This window comes from Ptychodera flava, chromosome 19 (assembly GCF_041260155.1).
Source record: "Ptychodera flava strain L36383 chromosome 19, AS_Pfla_20210202, whole genome shotgun sequence".
In the NCBI taxonomy this organism is placed as follows: domain Eukaryota; kingdom Metazoa; phylum Hemichordata; class Enteropneusta; family Ptychoderidae; genus Ptychodera; species Ptychodera flava.
Genome location: NC_091946.1, coordinates 28,872,815 through 28,900,152, shown reverse-complemented (window position 1 = coordinate 28,900,152; position 27,338 = coordinate 28,872,815). Strand labels below are relative to the sequence as shown.

The 27,338-nt window shown below is 39.8% G+C and overlaps 1 protein-coding gene across 2 annotated transcripts; it reads right to left on the bottom strand.

Annotated features, from left to right (window-relative positions):
* Window positions 1-812: 812 nt before the first annotated feature.
* Window positions 813-27,270, bottom strand: LOC139119190 (uncharacterized). 2 transcript variants are annotated; one of them, XM_070682866.1, is made up of 4 exons: window positions 25,824-27,270; window positions 10,211-10,361; window positions 3,133-3,308; window positions 813-2,079 (listed from the first exon to the last, which is right to left on the bottom strand). In XM_070682866.1, the coding sequence occupies exons 1-4, from the start codon at window positions 25,884-25,886 to the stop codon at window positions 1,810-1,812; spliced, it is 660 nt and encodes a 219-aa protein (XP_070538967.1). In that variant the 5' UTR covers window positions 25,887-27,270; the 3' UTR covers window positions 813-1,809. The 2 variants fall into 2 exon arrangements, with proteins under 2 accessions (XP_070538967.1, XP_070538968.1); XM_070682867.1 differs by lacking the exon at window positions 25,824-27,270 and adding an exon at window positions 10,983-11,935.
* Window positions 27,271-27,338: the final 68 nt, after the last annotated feature.

Genomic DNA, 27,338 nt, shown 5'->3' with positions numbered 1-27,338 from the left:
AGATATCTCAGTGATAAATTTTACATACATGTATAACTCCTTGTTGTCATACAAATCAACAAAGGAGAGTTAAATCTCACAGCAGGAATCAAAGCTATTGTATAAACCCTCAACGAAACTGGGCAAAGTACAACACGCCCTTTTTGTATAGCCAGCACCAAACATGCTCAGCATTTCTATGTTGTCCTGTCTAGAAAATTTTCACTGTCTTGAATATTGTCTGAAAATAAAGATGTTAATCCCAATTTCACCACATAATTCGTATATATTACAAAAATGACAAAAACAATTATCAAAAATTTGCAATTGCAGATATCACCACAATATGGAAATGTCTAACTTATACCATCACTAGGTACTTGTATGCAAAAATCAAAGCAATCCAATCCGCAGTTTCTGAGTTTTTATTTTTTTACCATTTTCTCTGTTTTTTGCTCATTTGCATAATTTTGGAGCAGGCAAACGAATCTAAGCAAATTCCCCGTATACAAGCCATAATATATATCTACATACCTAATATTAACGTGATATATGCAGCGGTACTCAAGGTATATGAGTGGACATACATACATACATACATACATACCATACATACGTACATACATACATACACACACACATATATATACACATACATACATACATACATACATACATACATACATACATACATACATACATACATACATACATTCATACATACATACATACATACATACGTACGTACGTATGTACGCATGTACTGACAGAGACACAGACAGACAGACAGACAGACAGATAGACACACACAGATGGACGAACGGACGAATACGTGAATGCAAAGCTGATATCAATAGCTTTTATTGGCTTAGCAATATCTCGTACGTCTAAGTGTGGAGTTTAAATACAAATATTATCATTCAACTGTCACAGTCAGTGTCAACAACGGCGATCTTCATAAAGTTCGTCTATAAAAAGTTGATCGAATATTACTCATGCCATGTTTTGATGTCCGTTACCAGAGAGTATCAATTACTGACTCGCGTGTTCTACATTGCTCTTGATACATGCTTATTCGTACTAAATGTCGAGAGAACACGTACTGAATGTCGTTGTTCCTTGAAGTTCATTCCTGCAATTTAATCTGTTAGGATATTTAAACAGCAATAGACTTCGAGTAAGGTTACATGTTATAATGTATGGGAGGAAGCCACAAATTGTAACATATTTCTCAAGAAGGTTCAATTTTAGGAAAGGCGCTGAAGTATGTAAGAAGTTCCATGTTTCAGAGAAACAACTCAAGCCATGCAAGCAAGAGGCTCAGTCCGTTATCTTAACCTGAAAGGATTCCATGTGGACAGGCTAAGCTTTGAGATCTTTTATGTTAAAGGTATACAGTCACCTGTAATCTAAATATGCCCATATATGGCCAAAGGGGCGTTCCTTGGTATTCAAAATGCCCGTGTGAGGGCGCTGTTTTTAAAAGCGGCCACCCGCTTAAAATCTGTGATTGGTCAGATTTTCTCTTTACATGGTAACTGTGGAAAAATTGAATCAGGTGACAGTATACCTTTAAACGGCCGAGATTGAAACGGTTTTCTAGAGTAAATGCATGTTTACTTTGTCACATTTAGGGAAGCATTCAGAAATTGGAAACAGCTTGACGTTCTATTCCCTTCGTACGCTAGTTTAAAAAATCAAAAGAAAAATCCTTGCTTTTTAGATTAAAAGAGTCGACCAGGATTTGATGGAACAAAAGGCTGTCAACGTAATTACTCGGAAGGTACGGCTGATGAGACCAGACGGGAATTTGGTGACTTCAGTTTCCAATTATACTGCCGTCATGTAATATTGCAGCCCAGGATCGGTAGACCAGGAGGATATGAGGTTTTCCCTTTCTACAGGCAGCCTGTCGATGATACCCTTGCTCCGCGTCTTGACGTAATTATTTCCTGGTGCACCAGGCACCAGGTGATTGAAATCTCGAAAATTGACGTACATTCTCGCTGAGAAGAACTCGATGAGGAAGGTCATATGCAGCGCTTCCTTCTCGTCGTTGACCACTGGCGGATCTCTGGGGTCTTCCGGAGCCTCAAAGCCCTGAAAGACGGGAGAGGGGAGAAGAACAACCGTGGTCAATCTCTTGTATGCCGATGAAATTTTATCTTTTTCTCGTGGATCAACTTTACCAGTAACATTACCGAATAAGACCCTTAAGGTACAATGTAGTAAGGGCCCCGAAAGTGAAAGACTTACACTTTTGCTCGAACTTTCCTAAATGAAACTTTCAACCATACTTATACCAAATTCAGAATAAAAATTAGGGGATCATCTTTGCAAATTTTGGTACAAAAGAAAGAATTGAATGATATTTATAGACACTCAATTGAAAATGGCAACGATCCCTGTGGTAATGAGGAAAATAAAATGTTCGGAAAAATAAGACAGTGAAAAGTTGTCTCCATGAATAAAGAATTGTAAAAGTTTAGGGGTCCAAATGTCTGTCCCCTAAGCATATTCTACCTTAAAAAGATCATCTTAGATGTAGAAGGGTAAAATGAACCTTTCGTCTAAAGGGATATAGTCGTCGGAACTGCGCCTGTGCGAGTTTCTTGTTTACAAACAATGTATTTCGTGTACGATATCAAGATGCACCTCATCATCATAGCTGCAACATTATGACAGACATGTTTTAACTTTCATCAATCACCATTGTGTCTTGGATACATTGTTGCCATTGGTCGTATGGGTCCCATACGACCTTTGGGCGCAGTTCCGACGACTATATCCCTTTAAAGAGATAGGTGTGGCAGCACTATGTGAGTGGAACCGATCTGTACTTGTAGAAAATGACGAAGATTCTGAGTCCGTGATGTCTTTGAGGAGCTTACCATCTCTCTCTCTCTCTCTCTCTCTCTCTCTCTCTCTCTCTCTCTCTCTCTCTCCCACTGCAAGGTCAGTCAGTGTGAGAACATTTGAATCGTGGATACATACTTACCCATCTACATGTCGAAACAATAGAAGTCTAAGGCTTTGCTTAACTGTAAAACTTCATTCAACTGCAAATTATTGTGAATTATGTTTATCTGAAGGCTTGGAATTACCGGAAATTCAAGAACGCTATGAAAATGCAATTTTAATATTATGCCATACCTTTGCTTGTATTGTTTTCACACCATCTTTTTCAGTCCATTGTAACATGTAAATTTTATTCTGGTCCGCTGATCTGCCGATACTTTGTCCAGGAATACCAAGCCAAGCAGGTGTACTGTCATCTGGAATGACCTCTTCCGGGTCTGGCTGAGGTACAGCATAAAACCTAAATTTACCTAGGACAAAATCGGTATGTTATTTTAGTTTTCTCTTTAATCATCTCTCACAAGTCAATACAACTTTAAAGAGTGGTTGTCGTCGCGCTGCGCATGCTCGTTAGGGTGTTCCCTTTTTTGAAAACATATCCCAGAACACCTAGTTACGGGTTGAAAATGTTTGCGATATTGCCACTTGTGAAAAGGGCGGCCGATCTGTCACAAGCTTACCCATTTACCAAAGCTAACACGCAATAAAAGGTCAATTAATCTAAGTTTAACATCTGGTGAATATTGGACAAGAATTATTGCGAATTTTGAGTAGGTATGGAGCTAGTAAAGACGAGTTAAAGCTCATTTACATCACCCAAGTACGATCCTGCATCGGATATTCATGCATTGTTTGGCAGGGAGGTCTAACTGATAAACTCAAACGTGCAGAAAAGAGCATTGAGAATCATCTACCCGTGTATTTCCTACAGAGAGGCACTTGATTTCTTAAACCTAAATACTTTGGAGACCAGACGTCATCATCTATGCAAAAAATTTGCTTCAAACATTCTAAAGTCGAATCAAAGACTGCACTTTATCATTCCTGATATTCCTTGTCATAAATACCAAACACGTCGTAGTCAGAGGGTAACTTTCAAAAGATGAACAAGGCGCAAGGACAACAGTCCCATTGTGTATAATGTTAATCTCTTGTATAAGGGGTGCTACAGTCTACCTTTTAAAGTTTGTTCTTGGTCTGGTCATATCTTTTAACCTTTCATTGGTATTTTTAAGGGGTGTTTTAGTGTTTTAAGGGCGGGGTTATTTTTTATTGCCAATCGACCTATTTTTTAATTCTTTGTACATGTAATTTCCTATACGTTATTTTTAGTTATGAAAACCATTCCCATTTGACCAGACGGTCACAAAAATTTATGAGAAAACTACGAATATTTTTTTTTACAATACTAACTAAATAGGCTATGTGCTTTTTTAAGTGTTTGACAATGGTTCTACTCCGGAATAAAAAGGATGCGATGCGTACGCCGTTCTACATACTCAGCACGCCCAAATAATCACGTGATGCCGGTACAAACAAACCCACATGTGTACTGAACGCGTATGGCAATACACGTACGTCTGTGCGCGTTTGCGCACATGGCTTTGTTTGTACCGCATAGGCGTAGGAACCGGGGGGGCAGGGGGGGGGCGGCTGCCCCCCCAATGCTGAAGTTGGGGGGGGGGCAAAGGTATACTTTTGCCCCCCCCCAACTTTTACAAATACACATTGACTACGGCTAGCTGTCCCAACTACTGCTGAGTGCTATGTAAAGATTTAAACAAACAACTGGAGTTAAGGCGCCGTAAAATAAATTCTTTGTTTGCCGTCCGCGTGCGGGTAGGTTTTTGGACGAAATCTGAAAAACAAACACAGATCGTATGATCGAAAATACGGCGGGATGTGCTCTCCTTTGTTCGCGATGTCGCAGTAATTTACTTTAATGTCGCAAAAACGCAAATGTCGTACGATCGTTTCCATACAAATCAGATTACTTATCTTAAAGGGGTACATCAACCGCTGTACGTAAAGTGTACATGTGCACCTCCTGATGTAGCGGACTGCAGTGTACCGTAAGTGAAGATCAATCGACCGTTTCACAAGTTGATTTCTCCCTCAAAGTTTCCAAATCGGCGGAAGTGCGTAAAATCTTTTTGGTCTCCATACAAGACGAATCGAAAACAATTCTTGACTGGTTTAGCTTCGAATAAGGAACGGAACTGAATTTCCATCAGCTTTTCCACGATCCGCGATTGATCACGATGTTGGATCTGCACCATGGCAAGCAGGTACCGCCGGTGAAATGTTCCGAGTCGTTGTTGAATGCTCCAAATAGTTCGTATGCGGGGGAAGTTGCCCTTACTTTGAACATTTTTTTCTGCTAAAAAACGATTTGGACATTTTATAAGTCCGGATTAGAATTCAGTTTTCAAAATAGCAATGGCCATTCGGCATTGCTGTCTTGACAAGCAGAATATTTAGCATTTTAGTATGCAATAGCGTCAGTTTTCTGTCATTAATATGCAAAAATAACTATTAGTCCGCATTTTCGGCAAGAACGATATCAAAACCTGCTAGTGTTATAATGAATATAAAAACTCACACTAATTCCTATGAATTTATGGCTCAGACTACAACTGAGCTGCAACAACGACCGCGCATGAAAAGATTTGTCCGAATTTCAGGCAGCGGTGTCTGAAGTCGCGCGTGCAGCTATATTTAGTAACAAACCTGACATCGCGATCAGCGCTATTGGAATTCGGCTAAAAATAGTTGATACACAAAATTCAGAATAAATAGCCTTTAAAGTTACAGCTAACAACAGAAACAGTGATCAGGACTAGTATTTATTTGACACTTAAAAAGGAGGATTTGTACTCGAGGCTGTTATGATTTGTTCAGCTACCCACTCTTTTTACTGTAAAAATTGTAATTGTATGGAAGAGATAGTAGTTTCACCTTTTACCAAGATGTTTAGCATTTGTTTTCTGAGTGACAACTACATACTTTGTTATACTCAGTAACTTTTGCAGTTTTATATTTGGAATTTTCAGGTTTTGCAAGAACACCTTTTTGTTCTAAGCTTACCCCAACATGTTGAAATACATAGTGTACAGTTGTCAAAACAACTGTTACTACTCGTTTTTCTCCTATTATCTCATTACCTCATCTTGGCCTGCTTTTACTCATGGACTCGTCTTAGCTTGCTGAGAGGTGCTGGTAATCTTCGATCGACTACACGAGATGTTCAGAGTTCGTTGGTACTACATAGACTTTATTTCTCGGTGGACAAGCTTGACAGCTGCCATAGCCCAAGATACGCTTCTCCAATTGTCTGTCCTCCTGCCCTGTCTGTTGTATTTTTCTCTCTTGTCCTTTGTATTCCCTTTCCCGTATTATTTTAGAATGGGATTTTAAACGTTATGTTTAAGGCTTGGTTTGGATCATATGATAGATATGAATTAAAGATGGAAATATACGTCCAATCGTAAACATCAATACAGATCTCGATCTTAAATGTACATGTCATAATTAATATACATATGTCACTTAGACACGTTGCAAATTGAAGCCATTGCGTAAACGGTGAAGTTCTTATGTTCCTTCATTAGGTGTTGATTCAAATATATTTCGTTTTCTTCAAAACTTCGTAAACATCGTCGTAATACGTAATTTGCATCTTTTACATTTGTCGCAAATATGCTTTTTATTCATAATTGAGATCTTGTTATTTTAATAGTTTTACTCTTGCCTATGACTACCTAGTGCATAAACCTCCGTCAGAGACAAACTATAGATCTGCGTAATACAACCAGTTGATTACTATCACACTGTACATGTGGTACACTAGGGCCTATGTACTGGTATAGTGTTTATTGCCATTGTTTATTATGGTATTTTTGTTCAGACTCACAGTCACCTAACTCTAAGTATGCTTGTTGTACTTATACAAATATAACCAGTGTTTCCAAGCATTGCTTTCAACGTGCTTAATGAAGAGCATAAAGAACACTGCATTGTAAATGTAACAGATGATTTTTCATACTTGTGACCCATAAACCGATGGAAAGTTAAAGTTTATGCGATTGATCTATGTTGTGTGTTTGTTTTGTTTTGTTTTTTGCTGGCTGGCTGGTAGGTTTTTCAAAATTCCAAGGACGGCAAACAAAGAATTTTCTTTACACGGCCTAATACATAAAAACACAAATATTGAGACATTGCCGTATGTGAAAGTAGTGGTGCTTTCATTACATTTTTTACTATTAAGATTGATTTTGGCCTGTTTTAATTATTTTAATTTTTTTATTCGTGTATGATTTAATATTTTAATTTATTCATATATGCAAATTTTAGATCGTAATTCATTCATCACCAGAATATAGGTTACCTTTGCCCCCCCAACCGTGAATTGCTTCCTACGCCCCTGTACCGTGGTCGATTCGAATTCCGGGTTTGGCCTATTGATGCAAATGTACTTGATTCAAATAGGGTGTTTGAAAGTTAAGATGTGGACAACAATTATGATATTGGAATATCACCCAAAAGTATTATTGCACTTTTCATGGTAGTCTACTGGTAACTGTAAAGTATTTTCCTTGACAAAACTTGCTATATCTCTGATGTGTAAGTAATGGGAATTGTACATTGCCCCTCAGCTGGCTCGATTTACAAGAAGACAAGCCTCACGGAGTTGCGAAGGCAAGATGTTCATGTTACAGATAATTATACTTTTCTTCAGAGAATGAATTCATACAGTGATTCATTTTTATATCCCATAATTTTTTTGAAACTGATTTTTGACAGGATGGATACTTATGAAAATTAAGTGACCCTTTTTTGTATTATTTAAAAAGATACATTACCCCCTCAATGATCTCTCTCTCTCTCTCTCTCTCTCTCTCTCTATATATATATATATATATAATGTTGATCATTTTAGTTTACAAACATTTATGGTTATCAACAAACATGCGCAGCGCGACGACAGACGCACTTTAAGAACATAGCGAGATGCCTATAACCTGTTTTGCCCAAAAGGTCGACCGGAGGGCACATTTAAGTTAGAACGAACCTTTTAATTTATAAATTTAAATTTTGCTCAAATTTTCCAGAGGAAGACTTTTCATAATTGCCTTCAAAATCAAGAATGAAATCTGGGATCAACGTGTAAAATTTCGAACTAGAGAAATAAATTACCCGATATTTATCAGCCATCCCTGTGTTAACTCCGAGAAGGGAAAATTAATTTTGATTTTCACAAAAGTACGTCACTGAAAACTTTGGTTACTCATAAGCTTCAAAATGAGCCCCATTAGTGGTAGATCACAATAGTAGAGTAAAAGTTTGGGAGTTCGAATATGTGTTCCTTGTGCGCACTTTCCCTTTAAGGTAGAACGCACCTCGGGGACAGACATCCGGACTCTCAAACTTTTACAATTCTCTTCTGATATACCACATGTGGGGGCTCATTTTAAAGCTCTCGGTGAAAGAAAACTTTTCACCGGCTTAGTTTTTCGAAATTCGAATTTTTTTAATTTTCTCCCATAGAGTTAACACAAGGATGGCGGCCATTTTGAATTTCTAATATCGGTAAATCTTGGGTAATTTGTTTCTCTAATACCAAAATTTGCACGGTGACCCCCTATTTTTATTCTTGATTTCAAAACAGAATGATTGAAAGATTCCTTGAGGAAAGTTAGAGCAAAAGTTTAAGTCTTTCACTTTCGAGGTGCATACTACCTTAATACACCGTGTATTTGGAAAAAAAATCATTAGACCCTACATTCATTAAAACGCAGTTTGCGGGTGAATATTGCTATGCTACAGTTGCATGCCTAGGAACAGCCAGCAAAGCTATTTTGTGAGAAAAAAAGGTGTTCGCAAAAGATTTGTTGACAGACATTTTTTTTGCTATCAGAGGCCGGGAAGCGGTTTGACCAGTTTTGGATACCATAGGCCAGAGGTTCAAACAGTGTCCAATACAATAACATGCATATTCGAGTGGGCAGAGCTCCCCATGCTCAATCTCTGCATGTAACAAATAGACACTAGATGACAATGGTACAGAAGTGAAACTTTTTATTCGTGTTTTAAATTTGAAAATCAGGGACTCTGCACTATAAAAGACAACATTAATGAATCAAATTGTGGCGGAAGCACGAGGTTCTGTTTGTTGATGTTAATGCTATACATATAGAATGAGGTGAAGGTTTGCATGTTTAATGTTTGCAGCTCTGCCAACAGGATACGAAAGTGACGTACAAGAGGATATTGGCTCAAACTTCCTGTCTTTCACAGTAGAACAGAAACAACTTATTTTGCGAAATTGGACATCTTACTCATGATTTGGTCCTATTCAGAATGCACTACAGCCTAGGCACATAGCGGCAATTTTTCTGGCTACTTTTCAAATCCAGAATAAATGGGAACCCATTATTACATCATGAATGATATTATGTCACTTGTTGTATGATTGAATGAGTGTGGAATATTGGTGTATGCCAGCAAGCCATGTGCTCCAGGCAGAACTCCTACTTTGTTCAAATCCCTCTACCAAAGGCTGATAACAGCAATTGTTAGACCATCAGCCTGTGGCACAGGGGATAAGGCGTTATTGGTCATAGCAGGAGTATAAAAATTGTATAAATTTATTAATATCCATGCCAAATTCACACAGTTGTAGAACAGACCGTGTTATTTTAATACATTTAAGATTATGAATTTTGATTTCAAAAATTTAACATTTGTCATTATTGTATGCTTGCAAAAGTACCAAACTACATTGGAATCCTGAAAGATGATCAGTATTTATGCCAAATTCACGCAGTGGTAGTTGAGACCCTCAGAAATAAGGTCAATATAGTTCAACTATAGCATTGCATGGTAACTTGATGCGCGGTCACGTGCACAGTACTGCCTCGGCAGTCTCTTTAAACAGTTAGTTACTGGGCTTCGCACTTTTCCTCTGCTCGCGACTCTGGTTTTACAATGCCCTACGCTAAGATTCGGACACCAGGGCTAAGGTTCGGGCACAAATTATGTTGTTACTTGGTAACAGCAATTGAAAGACAGGGCATGATTACGAATTGTTACATACATCGCGTACCGGGGCTTCTGTTCACCAAAGACTTGGCATTATTGAACCTGTGCTTCTCCATTTGCAAACCCGCAGCACAGTCACCTGTGGTCTATTCCGGGGGGCCTGTTCCGCTCTGCATCTATGCGCCCCATAGACGAGTGTACATATGCCTGAGAAGAAGGGGCGCATAGAAGCAGAGCGGAATAGACCACAGGTGACTGTGCCCGCAGCACCTGTGGCTGCTTTTGCCGTTACAACCGACATGGCGATAGGTCTAAAGGGCTGTAAACTTACTTTTTGTGTCGTAAGTCCCTCTCGCATCCACTAGGAACTTATCTCCAGAAATTTTCTCCCTAACTTGCCAGAATCCATCCTTCTTGCGGCTTAACAAAGACCATATGCGGATGTCGCTTCCCTGCGAAGGCCACACCGGGAGTTGATCATCCTGGAAATGAGATTCGATTTAAAAAATGACAGTAGTCACACGAAGTTATGCGAGAAAATGCAAATTACGGACACCCTCTATTTTCCTTTCTTATGACCTTGCTTTTCGTCGGCTCAAGCCTGTTTCCGTTGAACAACGTGATGAGAAAAAATAACAAAGGTCAGCAATTATGGTCCGGGCACCGTGTAAATGTGAACATTACAGAATCATAATAATCTATATTTCTGTGAAAGAATTCGTCAAGATTTAGAGCATGTTTTTCCAATAGTTTTGAGCAAGTCCGTTTTTAGTTTTGCCAGCATAATTATACAAAAGTTATGTTCCATTTGTATTCACGTTTAATTAAAACTCCCATATCTTTTATTCACTTGAACTAAGCCTTCTGAATGAAAGTCTTTCATTCAGAAGGCATCGCGGGCATTTTGAACTTAGTTTCGTCCATGTTAGTTTTCTTTAAAGAATCACAGTGTTGCTGTAACGACCACCAGATAGGTTCTTTTTGATTAATCTGCCATGAGTTTAGAAAAATCCTGAATGTATCACGAAGATTAGCAAAATGATATGTGCAGTGTTGCAATAAATGTATGTCATGTCGATCAATTATTACATTATTATTATTACCATTTTCAGTAATAGAGCGCGAAGCCAGTGCAGTGAACTGCAATAAAACTGCTCACACTAATTGGGTAAAAATGTCCCATTTTGATTAATTTCACCCCCGAGTGATATTGGTATAGTCCACATTTCTTCCACGCATGCTCACCAGGTTACTTTTAGCTCTCTAGTCTGACAAGTAGCTGTGCTTTCTTTACGTTAGTCAGTAGACAACTTTTAGCCATCTTTTTACTGAACTGTTTCACTTCAATAAGTACCGTTCTTAATTACGATGTCTGATAAGGATCCTGAGCAGAGCCCAGTGGATAGTCAGCAACCACATTTTCAGGGGGAAGGTACAGATCTGGATGCCCACAAACTCATGGGGCATGCCACATGTGTCAGCGCAGTTGACGGTGAACTTCCCACGAATACTTCCGGGGCGATACGGAAGGAAAAGACCACTCGTACCCGCAGCAGTGCTCGTAAGTCTAAACCCAAACTCCAGGATCAAGTTGATGAGCTTACAGCGAAAGTTGAGGCTTTAACAGATAAATTGGCGGGTTTCTCTGGACTTTCCCGCTCAACACACGACGGCGCCACTCAGGGTAGTAACAATGTCAGTCTGCACGATGACCGGGCTTTTCCGGTACCATTGCATGACGGGTAATATAGGCAAGAATGGCGTCTTTCAGTGGCGTCATTGAAAGTAAACAAAAGCCAGCAATATCGCCAAAATAAAGACGCGGTTTTCTCATAAACTAAGGTATATTTTCACTGTTTTTGAGATGGTAAGTGTCGGCTATAGGTCTGAAGAATATTGTCGACAAATGTTTTGGCAATATACATATTTTAAAATATAATTTATCAATTTTCAATTGGGTAGCTAAAATTACTCAATTTTGAACGAACTCAACTTTCAAAACTTGTAATTTTGGTCTAAAGAGACAATCGCCAAACTATGCCGATTATTAAACGTACCCCATTGTCAATGTAAACGTAAAATAAAGTCATCTGGGTCACTAGACACGCGATCGTTGGCAGAAATGGAGCGAATTCACGTGTGTGAATATAGGGCAAAATATAAAAATTTTGTCAATTTTGTGGCATAATCCTGCTGTTGAGCACGACGCTGCTTGAAAAAGGCTGCAAGTGTCACTTTTGGCATAGCTTCCACAATACGGTAAACGGGTGCTAAAGTCCCGCCCGCTCGGCTGGTGACCTCACTGCACGAAGAAATGGAGGGTACATTTTCTATGGGGTTGACAGGACCTCTCTTTGAAACTTTGTAATTTTTGGTCTAAAACTCATGTAGACAATTTAGTATGAAAAATAAGGCCTTTAGGTATTACTAATTGTTTAAAAATGATTCATCGTTTCTGTGGTTCATTAAAATGTGTTCTCAGCACAGTTAACTTTTGAGCGAAACAATGAAAAACCCTAAAATTTTCAAGCCGATTATGTTCCACCTCAGGTACCATCAGACTGATGCAAACCTCTCCAATCGGCAATGGTTTACTCCTGGCAACATACAGCTTCATATTACTCATCGGGGGCTTGCCCCCTCGTCGGTAATTGCTCTGATTGACACGATTTCGAGTAACTTGCAGTGAAAACCATTGATTGACACATGTCAAATCCCAGTCCTAAGAGCGCAAAGCGCGGTACTAGCCAATCCCTTACCACTTTCTTGAATGCAGCTTAGCTGATTATTATTGCCCTCAAAGTATGACTCATCAGCTATGCCTTAATAAGGTAAAATAGGCGTAGATAATCAAGAAAACACAGGCTAACGACGTGGCGGGAAAATCGCATATGTTGTAAACAAATGCTCATGAATAGTATCACATGACATCTCAAAGCTGCGCCTATTGGTTTAGAGGCTAGACATAATGAGGTCATGCATAATGAGCTATCGTGTATTACTCCTCACTCGTGGGTGCTCATTCATAGCTTCATCGGCGAGCCACTCGAAATGCACAAATCTTGCACAATACGGAATAACTCGTCGGCGTATGAGCACATTTTCTGTATCAATGTAATGTAGTAGAGGTTGCTAATTACAACAGCATTCAGAGGTAAACTTGTGGTAGCCCGTATTTGTTGAAAAAATCCCAACAACTAAAATTTCTGTCGATCTCACAACTGGTCTGCGATCGCGGGCAGTGTTGCAAGTGTTCGATCAAAGGGTCATACTGCTGCCCGTCACTGCCCTACAGGCAATTTACCTTCCAATATCTGTAATCAGTCGATATCTCTGTACCTGAGCCCATTACACTCTGTAAAAGCAAACAAAATAATAGTCCCAGCCGTCGTTTTTCCAGCGAGTGTCAACGATCATCTGTGGTATGTCCATGCAACGATGATCGTATCCGGTATTCACACACTCAGTGACACTGCCCGTCAGGAAATTATATGGATGACAGTTTTGAGACAGGATTCAGTAATTGTGAGTAAAAACAGACGCATATTTTGTAGCTTTCTATAAATGTGGTAGTACTCTTTCGGGGCTGGTACACATCAGCAGGGGCTAAACAGCAGCTCTTTGGTGTTTCAGACATCGAATCTTGACAGTACGGCAGTCGACGGGTAGTTGGACCGGTCGGGATGTTCATGTGATCGCTACATTTAGACCTTTCAATGTAGGTTCGTTCCAACAAAGCCATTTTTGTGCGGTTTGTACCTATCTTTATTTCTACTCTAGAAACATCATTAGCTTTAAATTTGATCCGTAACTTTCAGAACCATGTGAGTTTCTTGTTCTAATGTTTTGATGTTGTAGCATCGACAGCGGTCAACTCTCGTCGAAGTGTCAACCATTTATGCGGAGGGTGGGAAATTGAACTGTCATAGAACACGTGCATACTGAGGTTGTCAACGTCTTCAAATCATCAACAAAATAATTATTTTAAGTGAATAAATTACAAACGATATCAAATTATTGTAAAATATCTTCATATGATAACAAATATTAATTGTTATTTATACCGTAGCGATTGAACCCACCCATTAAAGAAAATGGTTTCTAACATAATGTCTTACATGCCAATCACCCTACAATACCCAATCAAATCGCTGGTACCGGCCACACCTCAAAAGCCGGGTTATCGTGCAGACTGTGTTGCCAAATCACTAGGCGCAACTGGTTCACCATCCACATCGCCAACTACTCGTGCAACGTTGAATGACCTGAAGACCAATGCCAGTTTGCAACAAGCGGTAGACAGGTTGTTAGACTCAACAGGTTCATCTTGGTGTGGTTCTTCTTCATGTAGCTCGACGGACACTCAGTATTCGGATTTAGAGAAAAGCCACATATCGAATGGTTCTACACACAAACGACGCAGCTCGCGACGTCATGCACACGTGTCACCATCTCTTCTCGGCCACTGTGACGAACCTAAATCGAAAGGTAAGAGGATGAAGAGCGGTGTCAAGCGTAAACCTACCGACCGAGTCAAGAAATACGTGCCTTGGCCTCACGAATTTACAAGAGACCCAAACCCAGATAGGTCGGACGCTTTGGACTATGAACAGTTAACATTAGCTCAGTTAGTTGCAGGGGAATTAGAAATAATTTCCAGTAGATTGCCCAGAAGTAAATCCGCTTTATTAAGATTAAGACACTTGCAGGATATTATCACAGATGCTCAATTATATCCATGGGAAAGAGTTCGAAAGTATCATTCCATAATTTTACAGTATCTGGAGCAGGGTCTTTTACGTTGGGGCGATAGTTTCGAACAATTGCATGTTCGTTTTATAAGAAATCCTCCAACTAGTAAAGTAGTTAGTCGTCAGAGATATTGTGCAGGTTTTCAATCTGGTAAATGTAAGATTAAAGGAGATCACTATGTTAACGGTAGATTAGAGAAACACATGTGTGCCTCTTGTTATCGTTTAAAACACAAACAAGCTTCTCATCCAGCTAGTGACTGTCCTTATCAGGATAAAGGGCACACAGATAAAGACAAAGAGTGACCTACAATTCTAGTTACTAACAGGGGATCATTTTCAACTGTAGAAACCCCTGATAGTTCATTTACTAGTAATGACATTGTTCATTTAACACCCACCTCCGCAAGCTCGCCTGAGGTGGCTTTATTTTCATCACAGGTTGTTTCCACTAGTTACTTTACTCAGCCTCTGCATGACTTTGTAGTTAAAGATATTGATTTTACAAGCAGTGCTTTTGGCGATGAGGCTTTTAATATGTCAATTTCTTTCTTTGATTCAAATTTGTACACTTTCAATCATTGTGCTTTATCTCAGGCCTTTACAGTCATGTCTAGTTTTTGTTATCCAATTGTAGATTTTTCTAGTTCTTCTCTTTCTGTGGTTTTACCTGTAATACCTATATGGGTTGCCCCAGCACATCGCATTTGGCCTCCCGTTTCATCCTTGTCACCACAACGTTTGGCCGACATGCATTTAGCAGTTTTTGACTCCGGTCAACCTAATTTTTCTGGTTTGCGTATTCCTATACACACTGCGCTCAATATTCCAGCCTGGAAGCAGCGTTTGCAGTGGTATCATGATCCACTAGTAGTGGAATTTTTACAGTTTGGTTGGCCAATTAATTATTCATGTGATTCTCTTCCCCTTTCAATTGCACGTAATCACCCTTCGGCTCTTCATTTTGCTCAAGAAGTGGATAAGTTTATTTGTAAAGAAGTGCTTCTTGGGGCCACAGCCGGTCCTTTTGCACAAAACCCACTACATGTTCCTTTGGCTACCTCCCCTTGTCAACAGTCCCCAAAAAGGGGTCATTTGAGCGTCGCGTTATTATGGATCTTAGTTTTCCTGAGTCTACATCAGTTAATGCAGGCATCCCTTCTGATACATTTTTAGGCCTACCTTTTCATCTTACATATCCTAATTTAGACTCGCTGACTGATATTATTCGTTCTCTTGGTCAAGGGTGCCATTTATTCAAACTTGATTTGAGACGAGCCTATCGCCAGCTTCCAGTGGACCCTCACGATTATCATTTGCTTGGTTACACATGGCGCGATTCTGTTTTTGTTGACACTAGATTACCTTTTGGTCTTAGATCTGCGGCTCTGGCTTGTCAAAGTACCACTAATGCAGTTGTGTACATGTTTAGACAACTTGGTTTCAGAGCTGTTAATTTCCTAGACGACTTTTGCGGCGCAGAAGTTCAGCAAAGGTCATTTTTAGCCTTTAACACATTACGTTCTCTCCTTACAGAGTTAGGTTTGGAGGAAGCAGTTGACAAAGCAGTTCAGCCAACGACTTGTTTAACTTTTATAGGCGTTTTGGTAGACACAGACACTATGACTTTACAAGTAACTGAAGACAGACTTCAAGAAGTCAATACACTGTTAGCACAATGGGTTGTTCGTAAGAAAGCCAAGAAACGCGATTTGCAAGTACTCATTGGCAAATTATCATTCGTAGCTTGCTGTGTAAGACCAGGGCGTTTGTTTATCAGTCGCATGTTAGAACTTTTGCGCTCCATTTCTTCACCACATCATCATATCTCTTTAAATGCAGAGTTCCGTAAAGATGTCGAATGGTGGTTAACATTCATGGCGCAATATAATGGCATTTCTTTCATTCCAGAAGTAGACTGGTCCCACCCTGACGACATTTTTTCAACAGATGCGTGTTTAACAGGTTGTGGTGGTATTTGTGGTTCAGAATTCTTTCATTGTGTATTTCCAGACTTTATTGTTCGACAAAACTTACCTATACATTGTCTAGAAATGCTTACTATTGTAGTTGCTGCCCACCTCTGGGGTGACAGGTGGGGCAAGCAACGAGTATTGGTTTTTTGTGATAACATGGATACTGTTCAAGTTCTTAATTCTGGTAGAGCCAGAGACTCCTTCTTGCTTGCAGCTGCTAGAGAATTGTGGTTCACAGCGCTTCTCATGGTTTTGAGCTTAAAGCCAAACATTTACCAGGTGATAAGAACCGTTTAGCAGACTGCCTTTCTCGTTGGCACTTAAATCCCAGTTACTCGTCTCAATTCATGCACTTACTAGCCACCTGCATTTGCAGCAAGTATTGGTGCAGGATAGGCATTTTTCTTTCAACAATATGTTTTAATTGCATTTACAGATACTCTTGTTGAGTTGGACGTTCTCAGACAGGAATTGCAGAGGACTCGTTCAGCCGCTTTTCGTCCTGGTACACAACGCAACTTAATTTCACAGTTCCGTGCCTATTTATCCTTTTGTATTTATTTTGGTCTTGCACCTTTTCCTGCATCAGCAGTAAACTTATCTCTTTTTGTTCAATTTTTGGCACGTTCTTTTCAAAGTACAGGATCAATTGCAAACTACCTTTCTGGTGTGAAAACTTTACATGTACTTTCTGGGTTCTCAGTGGACAATTTTTCATCACTGGAACTCCGTCTTACGTTAGCAGGTTTAAAGAAAACATCAGTGCATACACCTGTACAAAAATTACCTGTTACCATAACTATGTTACAGGCAATGCACTCCTTAGTTGATAATAGTGATCCTTTTCAGGTAGCGGCCTGGTGTGCAATCATTATTGGATTTTATACTTTCTTCAGAAAGTCTAATTTGGTTCCCCCTTCCAAATTAGCATTTGACCCATCTCGTCATTTGTCTCGGAGAGACATCAGTGTGCAAGATGACTTTCTCGTCATTGCAGCTCGCTGGTCTAAATCTTTGCAGTGCCATGAGCGCACTTTTCTCACTACTATTTCAGCTGTACCTTTTTCTTATCTTTGTCCTGTTGCTGCCTTTAAGCACATGCTTGCACTTTCACCGGCTTCGGGGAACTCTCCTGCATTTTCTTATACTACCAAAAACAAACTTGTAACGCTTACGCATCACAGTTTATCTTCCACTTTTGGCAAGTGGATTGCAGCTCTTGGCAAAAGCACCAAACTTTACTCATTACATAGTTTACGCAGGGGCGGTGCGTCCTTAGCATACGCAGCGGGCGTACCTGTAGAACTTATTAAGCTTCATGGGGATTGGCGTTCAGAGGCTTATACAGAATATATCAAAGTTCCTCTCACGACACGTTTGTCTGTCACGAAACGCATGGCTGAAATTGTTGCCTCCCATTAGCTTCCAATTTGTGCTTTCAGCAGGCATTAAACTTTTACTGCAGCTTTGCATAATTTGCTTGTGTTTGTAGCTTGATAAGCCTTTTACCCTTGTCTGCATTTCAGCAGTTGGTAATTCAATTCGCCAGTGCAAGCCCTTCCTTACATTTCAATGTCACTTCAGTGTGTTTGCATATCTGGGTTAACCAGTTGCACTTCTTTGACTACGTTCTGCACAAGAATCAGTGTGTCTATTTTCAGGTTTCCTGTAGTCAACATTGGCTTTTTGCACTGGCACATCTGCTTGGCATTTCAGGCAATTTTGCCTCGGAGTAGTGATAAGTTGTTATTACAGTAGTATTTGTAGTTTAACCATGTAATACAGTTGTTAGCCTTTTTACAGGCTGTGTTTTGCAATTTCTGATCTTGTAACTTATCAGTTTTTTTTTGTTTTTTTTGTTTTTTTTTTTTTTTGTTTGTTTGTTGTCTGGCGGCCTTGCTGTCTGGTGGAGTTCAATAAAAGAACTTCCGGTTTTTGCCGCCAGACCTGTCTCTTCTATGTCTTGTTTGAGAGTGGGTGTAATTGGGTAAAAATGTCCCATTTTGATTATTTCACCCCGAGTGATATTGGTATAGTCCACATTTCTTCCACGCATGCTCACCAGGTTACTTTTAGCTCTCTAGTCTGACAAGTAGCTGTGCTTTCTTTACGTTAGTCAGTAGACAACTTTTAGCCATCTTTTTACTGAACTGTTTCACTTCAATAAGTACCGTTCTTAATTACCCACCCACCTCTCCACAGCCTTGTTTTTTAGAATGCAAGTATTTTTATGCGTGTATTTTTACCTTTAGTAGATTTACATCTCAACAGTTTTGCTATGTAATCTTTTACTGTTGCCTGTTGGTTAAAATATTGTAGTTTTGTAACTTTGCTTGGTTGGAGTTCAATAAAAGAACTTCCGGTTTTTGCCGCCAGACCTGTCTCTTCTATGTCTTGTTTGAGAGTGGGTGTAATTAGTTTCAGCTGTAGCCAGCTGGCAAAGTCGACAACATTGTATGTCCCATGCAGACAGTTTGTCTGGGGAAGTTGAAATAAAAAAGATTTGTACATGGACCAGTGCATGGTAATGTGACATTGTATCTTAATCTTGAACACAGGGTGCCAATCGTAAACTCTCATTTACAACCCGAGCCTCAGACAGAGCTAGTTTTGCCTTTGTACAAGCAGACTTTTTGTCTGTATCAAGTAGCCTTGTTCAACACCAAAGTGGCCACGGCTACAGCTGAAACTAATTAGTGTAAGCAGTTTTATTGCAGTTCACTGCAGTGGCTTCGCGCTCTATTACTGAAAATGGTTGTAAATATCCAATATGTTATGAGTATACAGAACATTTATTTACCTTTTATTACATATATCTTTTACCTGATAGTTGATAAAGTATACAGAGAACAGGTACGTCAGTTTTGTTGTATCTTTGATAATCATACTTGAAAAAAAATGTGTTCACAGCAGATTCGTGTAAGTTTTATCACTTATTGAGCGACCATGTGTATTCAAACTTATCGTCTGGTGCACAGTCACCTGTGGTCTATTCCGCTCTGCGTCTATATATGCGTCCCATAGACGTGTGTACATATGCCTGAGAAGAAGATTGGGCGCATATATAGACGAAGAGCGGAATAGACCACAGGTGACTGTGTCTGGTCATTATTAGGGTAATATTACTGTTTAATACTCAGGTTTCATGATGCAAGGATTCTTGTTGCTTGTCACTCGTACTTCATTATTCTTATTAATCGATTACGGGAAAAGGTTAAACACATGGCACGACACTCAGATGTGATTTGCTGTTGTTCACATGGCGTTCGCTTTTATACCCACTGCGGAAGTGAGAACCGACTTTTCTCTGACAGTCTCAGATTGCTCTTTGTTGGCAAACATCGAGCCAGTGCTAGTGTTGGTATATCTGTTGGCGGTCAGAGACACCCCCCCCCCCCAACACACACTCTAAAATGCTGCATGGACTCAGGAGAAGCATCGTCGTAAAGTGCAACGCCCCTTTACAGCAACAGCTTGGCGCTCCCCGCGAAGATTTTTGCAGGTCCGCGGAGCGGAAATTACAATGTAACAACTACTTGTCATAGGTCTTTAAATAGGGCTAATTCTTCAGTTGTAAGAAAACAAAAGTGTAGAAAATTACGACATTTTGTTCACCTTTTCCCTATATTTTTTGTTATATTATACTTGAACCAATACAATTTGAAATCAGTTAGTTAACTTGTTTACTGTTATATCTATATACACGCATTTTTACAATTTCCAGCGTCGTTGTTTCATTATGTTATGTTCAGTGATAAGGATGCCTTGTAACAAACCGTATTTCATATTTTACATTTATGTAATTGGGATAGCTATGTTGAAAAGGTTCTTGCAAAGCAAAACATACCCTTGAGTCCAATCAGGAAGTTCACAAATATTTTGAACAAGTAAGTTTTATATGATTACTGGTCTAGCCGGTCAATTCCCAAAGCTACCTGAACTTTCATGCTAACTTGTTCATCAGGAATGTAGAAGAAACATACATGACATTTCAAGGTGTGGTGATTTGTTAGTTTCTCTGTCTGACTTGTGTGTAGTACGTGGCCTTGGTGTGTTGTGTAACTGAGAGCCTGTAGCTGATTAAAGATGTAAACAAGGCCGCCACACCAAGTCCTGCTGTGTTGATGTTGTATTAAAAAACGTTGCTGCGGTTCCGTAGCAATCCGTGGCACAATTCGGCCAACCAATAAACCAATTTGCAATTTCAAAAAAGAGAATCGAAATGGAGCTAATTTTCAATTTTCAAATGGTTTTATCATCTTGATTATTAACTTTTAGGCCTATTTCTAAATTTAAAATCTTTGGGCTGAGATTGAAATATAGGAAACAGGTGTATACTGCTGTGAGGATGGCACTTAACGGCCATTCAAATTTCCCTCTGACAAACTCTATTTCCTACAATGCGTATTTCCGTTTTTTCAATTTCCAATATACCAAATGTCCGATTTCCCCATTTCATTTGGGGCGTTGGCCCAGTATCTTTTCATACTATGGCGGAAATAACTGTATCGAATTGGAATTAAGGTGCAACATTTATCTCAGTGTGACCAAATATACTGGGCGGGGCTTGGTTACGATAATTAGCACAAGATACTTTTAAAAATTAGCGGGAATGAGGGACTGGTCAGTTTCTTCGGCCTTGGAGGCCGGTGGATTCATGGGGGTCACCCTGTTTTTCACTTTGGTGATTGGGTCACCTATTTTGAAATGCGCAATTAGGGGGTCAGTGTGTTTTTAAATTTCGACACGGGCTCATACTTGCCTAAAATGCATCGTGCTAGCCATGAATTTCATCATTCAGTTTCATTTTTCGGCGCTCCCTTCGGGCGCGTATACGTAACTTTCCAAAAAATGAGGTTTATGAAAATGGATGCGCAAGGACATTGGCGCAGCGCGTATCGCTCGACGCGAAGCAGAGGGTGATGCACGGCGCCGATGTCATAGTGCATCCTTTGCAGTATTTTCGTGATAATATTATTATTATACATCTTACATTCTTCACTGGGACATCAAATTGTCTAGCTATGCAGCTATCTGTTGGCGGGGTAGGGTGCATGGCTATGCAGGTCATCAAAAGTCAACCCCGCCTTTTGATGACCCGCATAGCGCTGGCGGCGCACGCAGCCCCCTGCCATGCGCCAACAATAGCTGCGTTTCCACAGCTACAAATTGTCACAGGGGTGACCGTTTTAGTGCAATATCAACATTTTTTCTTCCGATTTATAGTGCAAATGTAGAACCCTATCTCAGACGGCTTCTGCAAGCTCTGGAGTGTGTGTACTGAACAAAGATGTAAACACACTATGCTGAACAAACTGGCCAGTCCCTAACATCGTCTCAAATGCTGGAAGACAAGAAAAAAACTGTTCTTTGGTTGGTAGAGTGCCCCTGCACTTTAGGCAATGAATTTAAGTTGGTGCGTTCAGCCGCAAGAAATTCAAGAAATGGGTGATAAAGGAAGAAGTCACGGCGAAATAGGTATTTATCTCCAAAATGTTTTGCCCAGGGCAAGTGGTATCTCTGAACGAACTGTTAGACGATGTCTCAAACATGATCATTATCAAACGACTTTAAGGTCAAGATTTTGATCGGGCTGGAACAGGTGCAATTTATAAAGTGAGCCGGCATATACGGATTAAAACAATGATTGGTTACTTTAAAGGGCCATTATTTGTAACTTTTGACCATTTTTACCTCGGAAAATTCCATGTTGGAGGCTCATATTTGTTGCAAAATGTGTTTTACGAAGAAACAAACATGATTAGTGATGTTATAGCCACATAAAACTGCTAATTTTGTTCAAACGTGTTGCCCTTCCGAGCTCGTTTGTTGACGTCTGGCATGCTCAGCGTGCTGGGGAAAACAAAGATAATGTTGACGCCGCGATCACGCGATATGTACAAGTTCACGTTTATTGCGGGATCAAAACAACATTGCGTCGTGGATTGCCAGACATCTGGCTACGCAACGTGCTCGGACAATGGACTACGACGTAAGTACCGGGCATAAGTAATGAATATTTATTTGAAATTGCTGTAAATGGCTCGCGCAGGTGCAGAAGAATGCCTTTGTTGCAATCCGCGTGTCAACAGAGTTTGTATTTTTGTCCGGACAAAAATTGAAATTTTCGTTGTAAAATCACATGTTATTTAGTTGTAGGGCACGTAATGTTTCCGAATAATATGCGATTCTATGTTATTTGACAGGCTATTCAACATGAGCCAGTGATCATTTCAATCAAAACTAACGGAAAAATCTCCAGAAGATACAGCTAAGGGATGGACCATTAGACCTTGGGAGGGGGGGGGTGGTCACAATGAAATTGTGAAAATTTTTTTTTTACTATTGTAAATTTCTGAAATTTTTTTTTTCCAATTGAGATTAGCTGTGCAAATTTTTTTTTTCAGAGTAAATTTTCAGATTTATAATTTTTTTTTAGTTCGTCGCTGTCTGAAGATAAAGAGGGCAAAGATGTGGTGCCAAGCACCACAAGCGGCCACGGAAGCGGTCACGGGGGGGGGGGGGGGGGGGGAGGTCAGGAGAGGGGTGTCCCCCTGCTGCTGTTGGAGCTTTTGAAAAATAGAGATTAAAATGGTGTTATTTGGTGGCACTTGGGGAGTATTTTTGCGGGGGGAGGTCAGGAGGGGGTGTCCCCCTCCTGCCATTGGAGCTTTTGAAAAATAGAGATTAAAATGGTGTTATTTGGTGGCACTTGGGGAGTAGTTTTGCCGGGGGGGTGGTCAGGAGGGGGTGTCCCCCTCCTGCTTTTGGAGCTTTTGAAAAACAGAGATTAAAATGGTGTTATTTGGTGGCACCTGGGGAGTATTTTTGCGGGGGAGGTCAGGAGGGGGTGTCCCCCTCCTGCCGTTGGAGCTTTTGAAAAATAGAGATAAAAATGGTGTTATTTGGTGGCACTTTGGGAGCATTTTTTTTGGATTACACATCTTCCTCTGAAACATGGTCTTCTTGCTCCTCAGTAGCTTCCTATAGTTTTGAAAATTGACTATTTTGGTTTCCTGGCTTCCCTTTCTACTGCGTGGTGAAATGCCTACATTCACCCCACCAAACATCATGCATATCTCATGATTTACAATTGATTTTGACAAGCTGAGAAGCTAAAATAAGCTAAATAATATAGTTAAATTTGCATATTTGTGTTTTTAGAGCAATTGTTGCCCATTTTTGATCAAAACATCTATTTCTCTGTAGCAGCATGTCCAAATTGATTGGATGTGTATAGATGTGTTGAAATTTCAATATTTGTCTTTTTAGGGCAATTTATGCCATTCATAGTCAAAAAATCTGTATTCTCTGAAAGGGCTTGTCCAATTTCTTTGAAATTTGCTACACAAAAACGATTATTCATGCAGATTTATTCAGTATTTGCTATCGAGAAACTTTCAAAGTTCAACCCTTTTGTGTGTTTTTGTGTTGGGATTTGTTGGATAGATGGCATTCTACGTAGTGTATTGTTGAATGTTAAAACATGTGTTGCTGTTGTTTTTTGAGACTGTTTTTTGAGAAAAAAGAATTGAAAATGCCTTTTTAAAAGCAAAATAATGCATAATGACTTGATATGTTGTTTTATCATGATTGACGTGTTTCTACTTGTTCACCCATTCTTGCATTCATCATTGCAATAAAATGCTGTGAAAAAAATGAAACTGATGTGGCCTGCATCTGTTTACCTTGATCTTAAAAGGCAAATACAACTTTCTGTCTTGACAACCATACATGTTTCAATGTTTTACCAGTGTACCTGCTTGGTTTGTACGCAGGAAACAAGTAGAAAACAGGCTCTATAATTTCATAATTTTCAAGTGATCAGAATACAAAAGTCCTGAAAAGATAAGATAATTACAACTTCCAGTATAAGGGATACAGTCACTCTAAATGTATAAATTAAAATTAAAAATGTGCCAGGAGGATGTACTAAAAAATACAGAAAGTTGCTTTCTGTCGGTAAAATCTAAAAAAAATTCAAAATTTTAAAGACTTTTGCAGATTTTTTTTTTACGCCTTTGTCTTCTTATTTTTTTTTTTTTTATTTTGCAAACTAGTTTGAAAATTTTTTTTTTCCTAACTTTCTGCTCTGAAAATTTTTTTTTTCTGTTTTTGACCACCCCCCCTCCCAAGATCTAATGGTCCGTCCCTAATGGAACTTTAAGATCATTATGAGGAGAACATCATTGCGTACAAAGATTGACAGCTGAATAAATTGATCAGATAAAGTTAAATGTGGATGCCGCGCTCTGATTGGGCTGATGACTGTCACAATTTACACAATGGAGTCCAGTTTGCGACGTTGACGGGAAGCGCGCAAAACTTCAGCAGGTCAGGTCAAACTGATTATATCGGACTTTCCTTTCCGGCGGCCGCAACACTATTGTTCTTTGTATGTTCGTTACTCGATCCATTGAACGAGTTGCCCGCGCAAATAACTGTCACAATTTGATGCATTCCTAGGCCAAATATAGATACTATCAGCTGCCACGCCCCAAATGAAATGCGAAAATCGGACATTTGGTATATTGGAAATTGAAAAAACGGAAATACGCATCGTGGGAAATAGAGTTTTTCAGAGGGAAATTTGAATGGCCGTAAAGTGCCATCCTCACTGCAGTATACACCTGTTTCCTGTACTTCAATCTCAGCCCAGAGATTTTAAATTTAGAAATAGGCCTAAAAGTTAATAATCAAGATGATAAAACCATTTGAAAATTGAAAATTAGCTCCATTTCGATTTTCTTTTTTGAAAATGCAAATTGGTTTATTGGTTGGCCGAATAATGTGCTACCACTCCCTTTGCTGGTTGTGTTGGGGGAGACTGGGCCCCCCAACACAACCAGCAAAGGGAGTGGTAGGGCTACGGAACCGCAGCAAATGCGCCCCATACAGATAGACGTGTGTACCGCTCTGCGTCTATATATGCGCCCCATACATATAGACGTGTGTACATATGCCTTAGGTATATGTACACATATGCCTTAGGCATATGTACACACGTCTATGCCCCATAGACGTGTGTATTAGGCATATGTGCACACGTCTATGGGGCGCATATATAGACGCAGAGCGGAATAGACCACAGGTGACCGCCAGAATAAGGAGACGCTTTGCAAGGTCGATGTACAAATCCGATCTAGTTGTGCGCTGTTACCGTTTAGGATGAAATTTCAATGCATGATTACATTATATTATGTCACATTAAGCTTACCTTCTTTTGGCATTTCTCTGTGGAATTCCCAGCACTTTCCACGGGTTGGTCAGCTCCTGACATTCTGTCTTAACCGTGGCGGAGTTACCTGTGGTACAGAATGTGTGAGGGGTGCCGTCTACAAGGTTACAGAGACAGGCTAGGCACACTTATATAGAGCACAGATCAATGGTGTGAAATAGCCTTCCCTAGAAAGCCGGATGTTGGCTTTCGAGAACTTTCACGAACTGGGACAAGTATACTGCGAAAATGTCCAATGAGGGTCAACTGTTATCCTTTTGTGTCGAGCATTCACCCCGGGCCCCTTCACCTAGACTAGAGTTTATGATCCCTTCGCTATCAATAGGGAGGTGAATCAACAAACACAAGTTCATGTACCTGCCACTCTGGGTCAAAGGGTTAAGGGGCGAACCATTTTATTTTTGGGAGGATGGGGGCTTACGTGGGCGGGCGAAGGAGAAAAAAATTGTTCCTGCGAAGAAAAAATGTTCCGACAGACAGAAGTAAATAAAAAATTGACACCAATAATGTGCTGAAATCAGTCGGCAAAGTGAAAATTTGATTCTCCAATATACTCTCGCACGACGTCAATGGCGGTGCATATATTTTCAATATTTTTGGAGCAAGTCCTATGTTTTTATTTGGCCATCATTATACATAAGTCTGATTTAAATTCATTGCACGTAGTGTTTCTGTTGCAATGGAAGATCCTGGAAAATATGTTTCTGGATTTATTTGCAATAAGCATTTCACAGGATCAGTATTTTGAGGGGATGTATATTTGACTTGCTTTGTAACGAGTGCAGATTTATTGTAAGCACACAAGACATGATTCAAGAAACTAGTTTTAAAAGCAATATACAGTATACAGCAGGCCGGCCCAGATCAGTCAGCTCCGAATGAATTTTTACCAGATGTTTCTTCTAAAATTTTAACAGCAAATGCTGAAGCATGTATTGTAACTGTTTACTTCAACTTAGTGACAAAGCTGTAAGTCGTTCATAGGTACAAATTTGAACTGATGACATATTTCGTATGTTTAAAATCGGTTGCCGACTCAACGTAACAAAAATGCATTACTCCTGCATATGCAAAAAAAAAATTGATGCAGGACCGACTGATAGTTTCTTAGGGCCCTCGCAGTGTATCGAACCACAAGCAACCGTGGTCATGGCAGCTTTTTTATCATTGTGACATTGATTTTTTATCAATGTGACAGAATTTTTTATGCTATTTAATAGAATTAAAAATTCTGTCACATTGATAAAAAAAAGCTGCCATGACAACGGTCGCTTGTGGTTCGATACACTGCGAGGGCCCTAGTAAACTTTCTGATTGCAGGCGTCCCCCCAAGAAATCAAATGGTTCTCCCCTAAAGGTGTCAAGGAACACGAGTCAGGAAGTATTTACTCGAGTGTCCCTGGGGCTGAACACTATAGTCGCCATTTAATCCGGCGACCAATAAAGTGCATAAAGTGTCACGCTGTTACAAAAGGTCAACCGAGGTCACCAAAA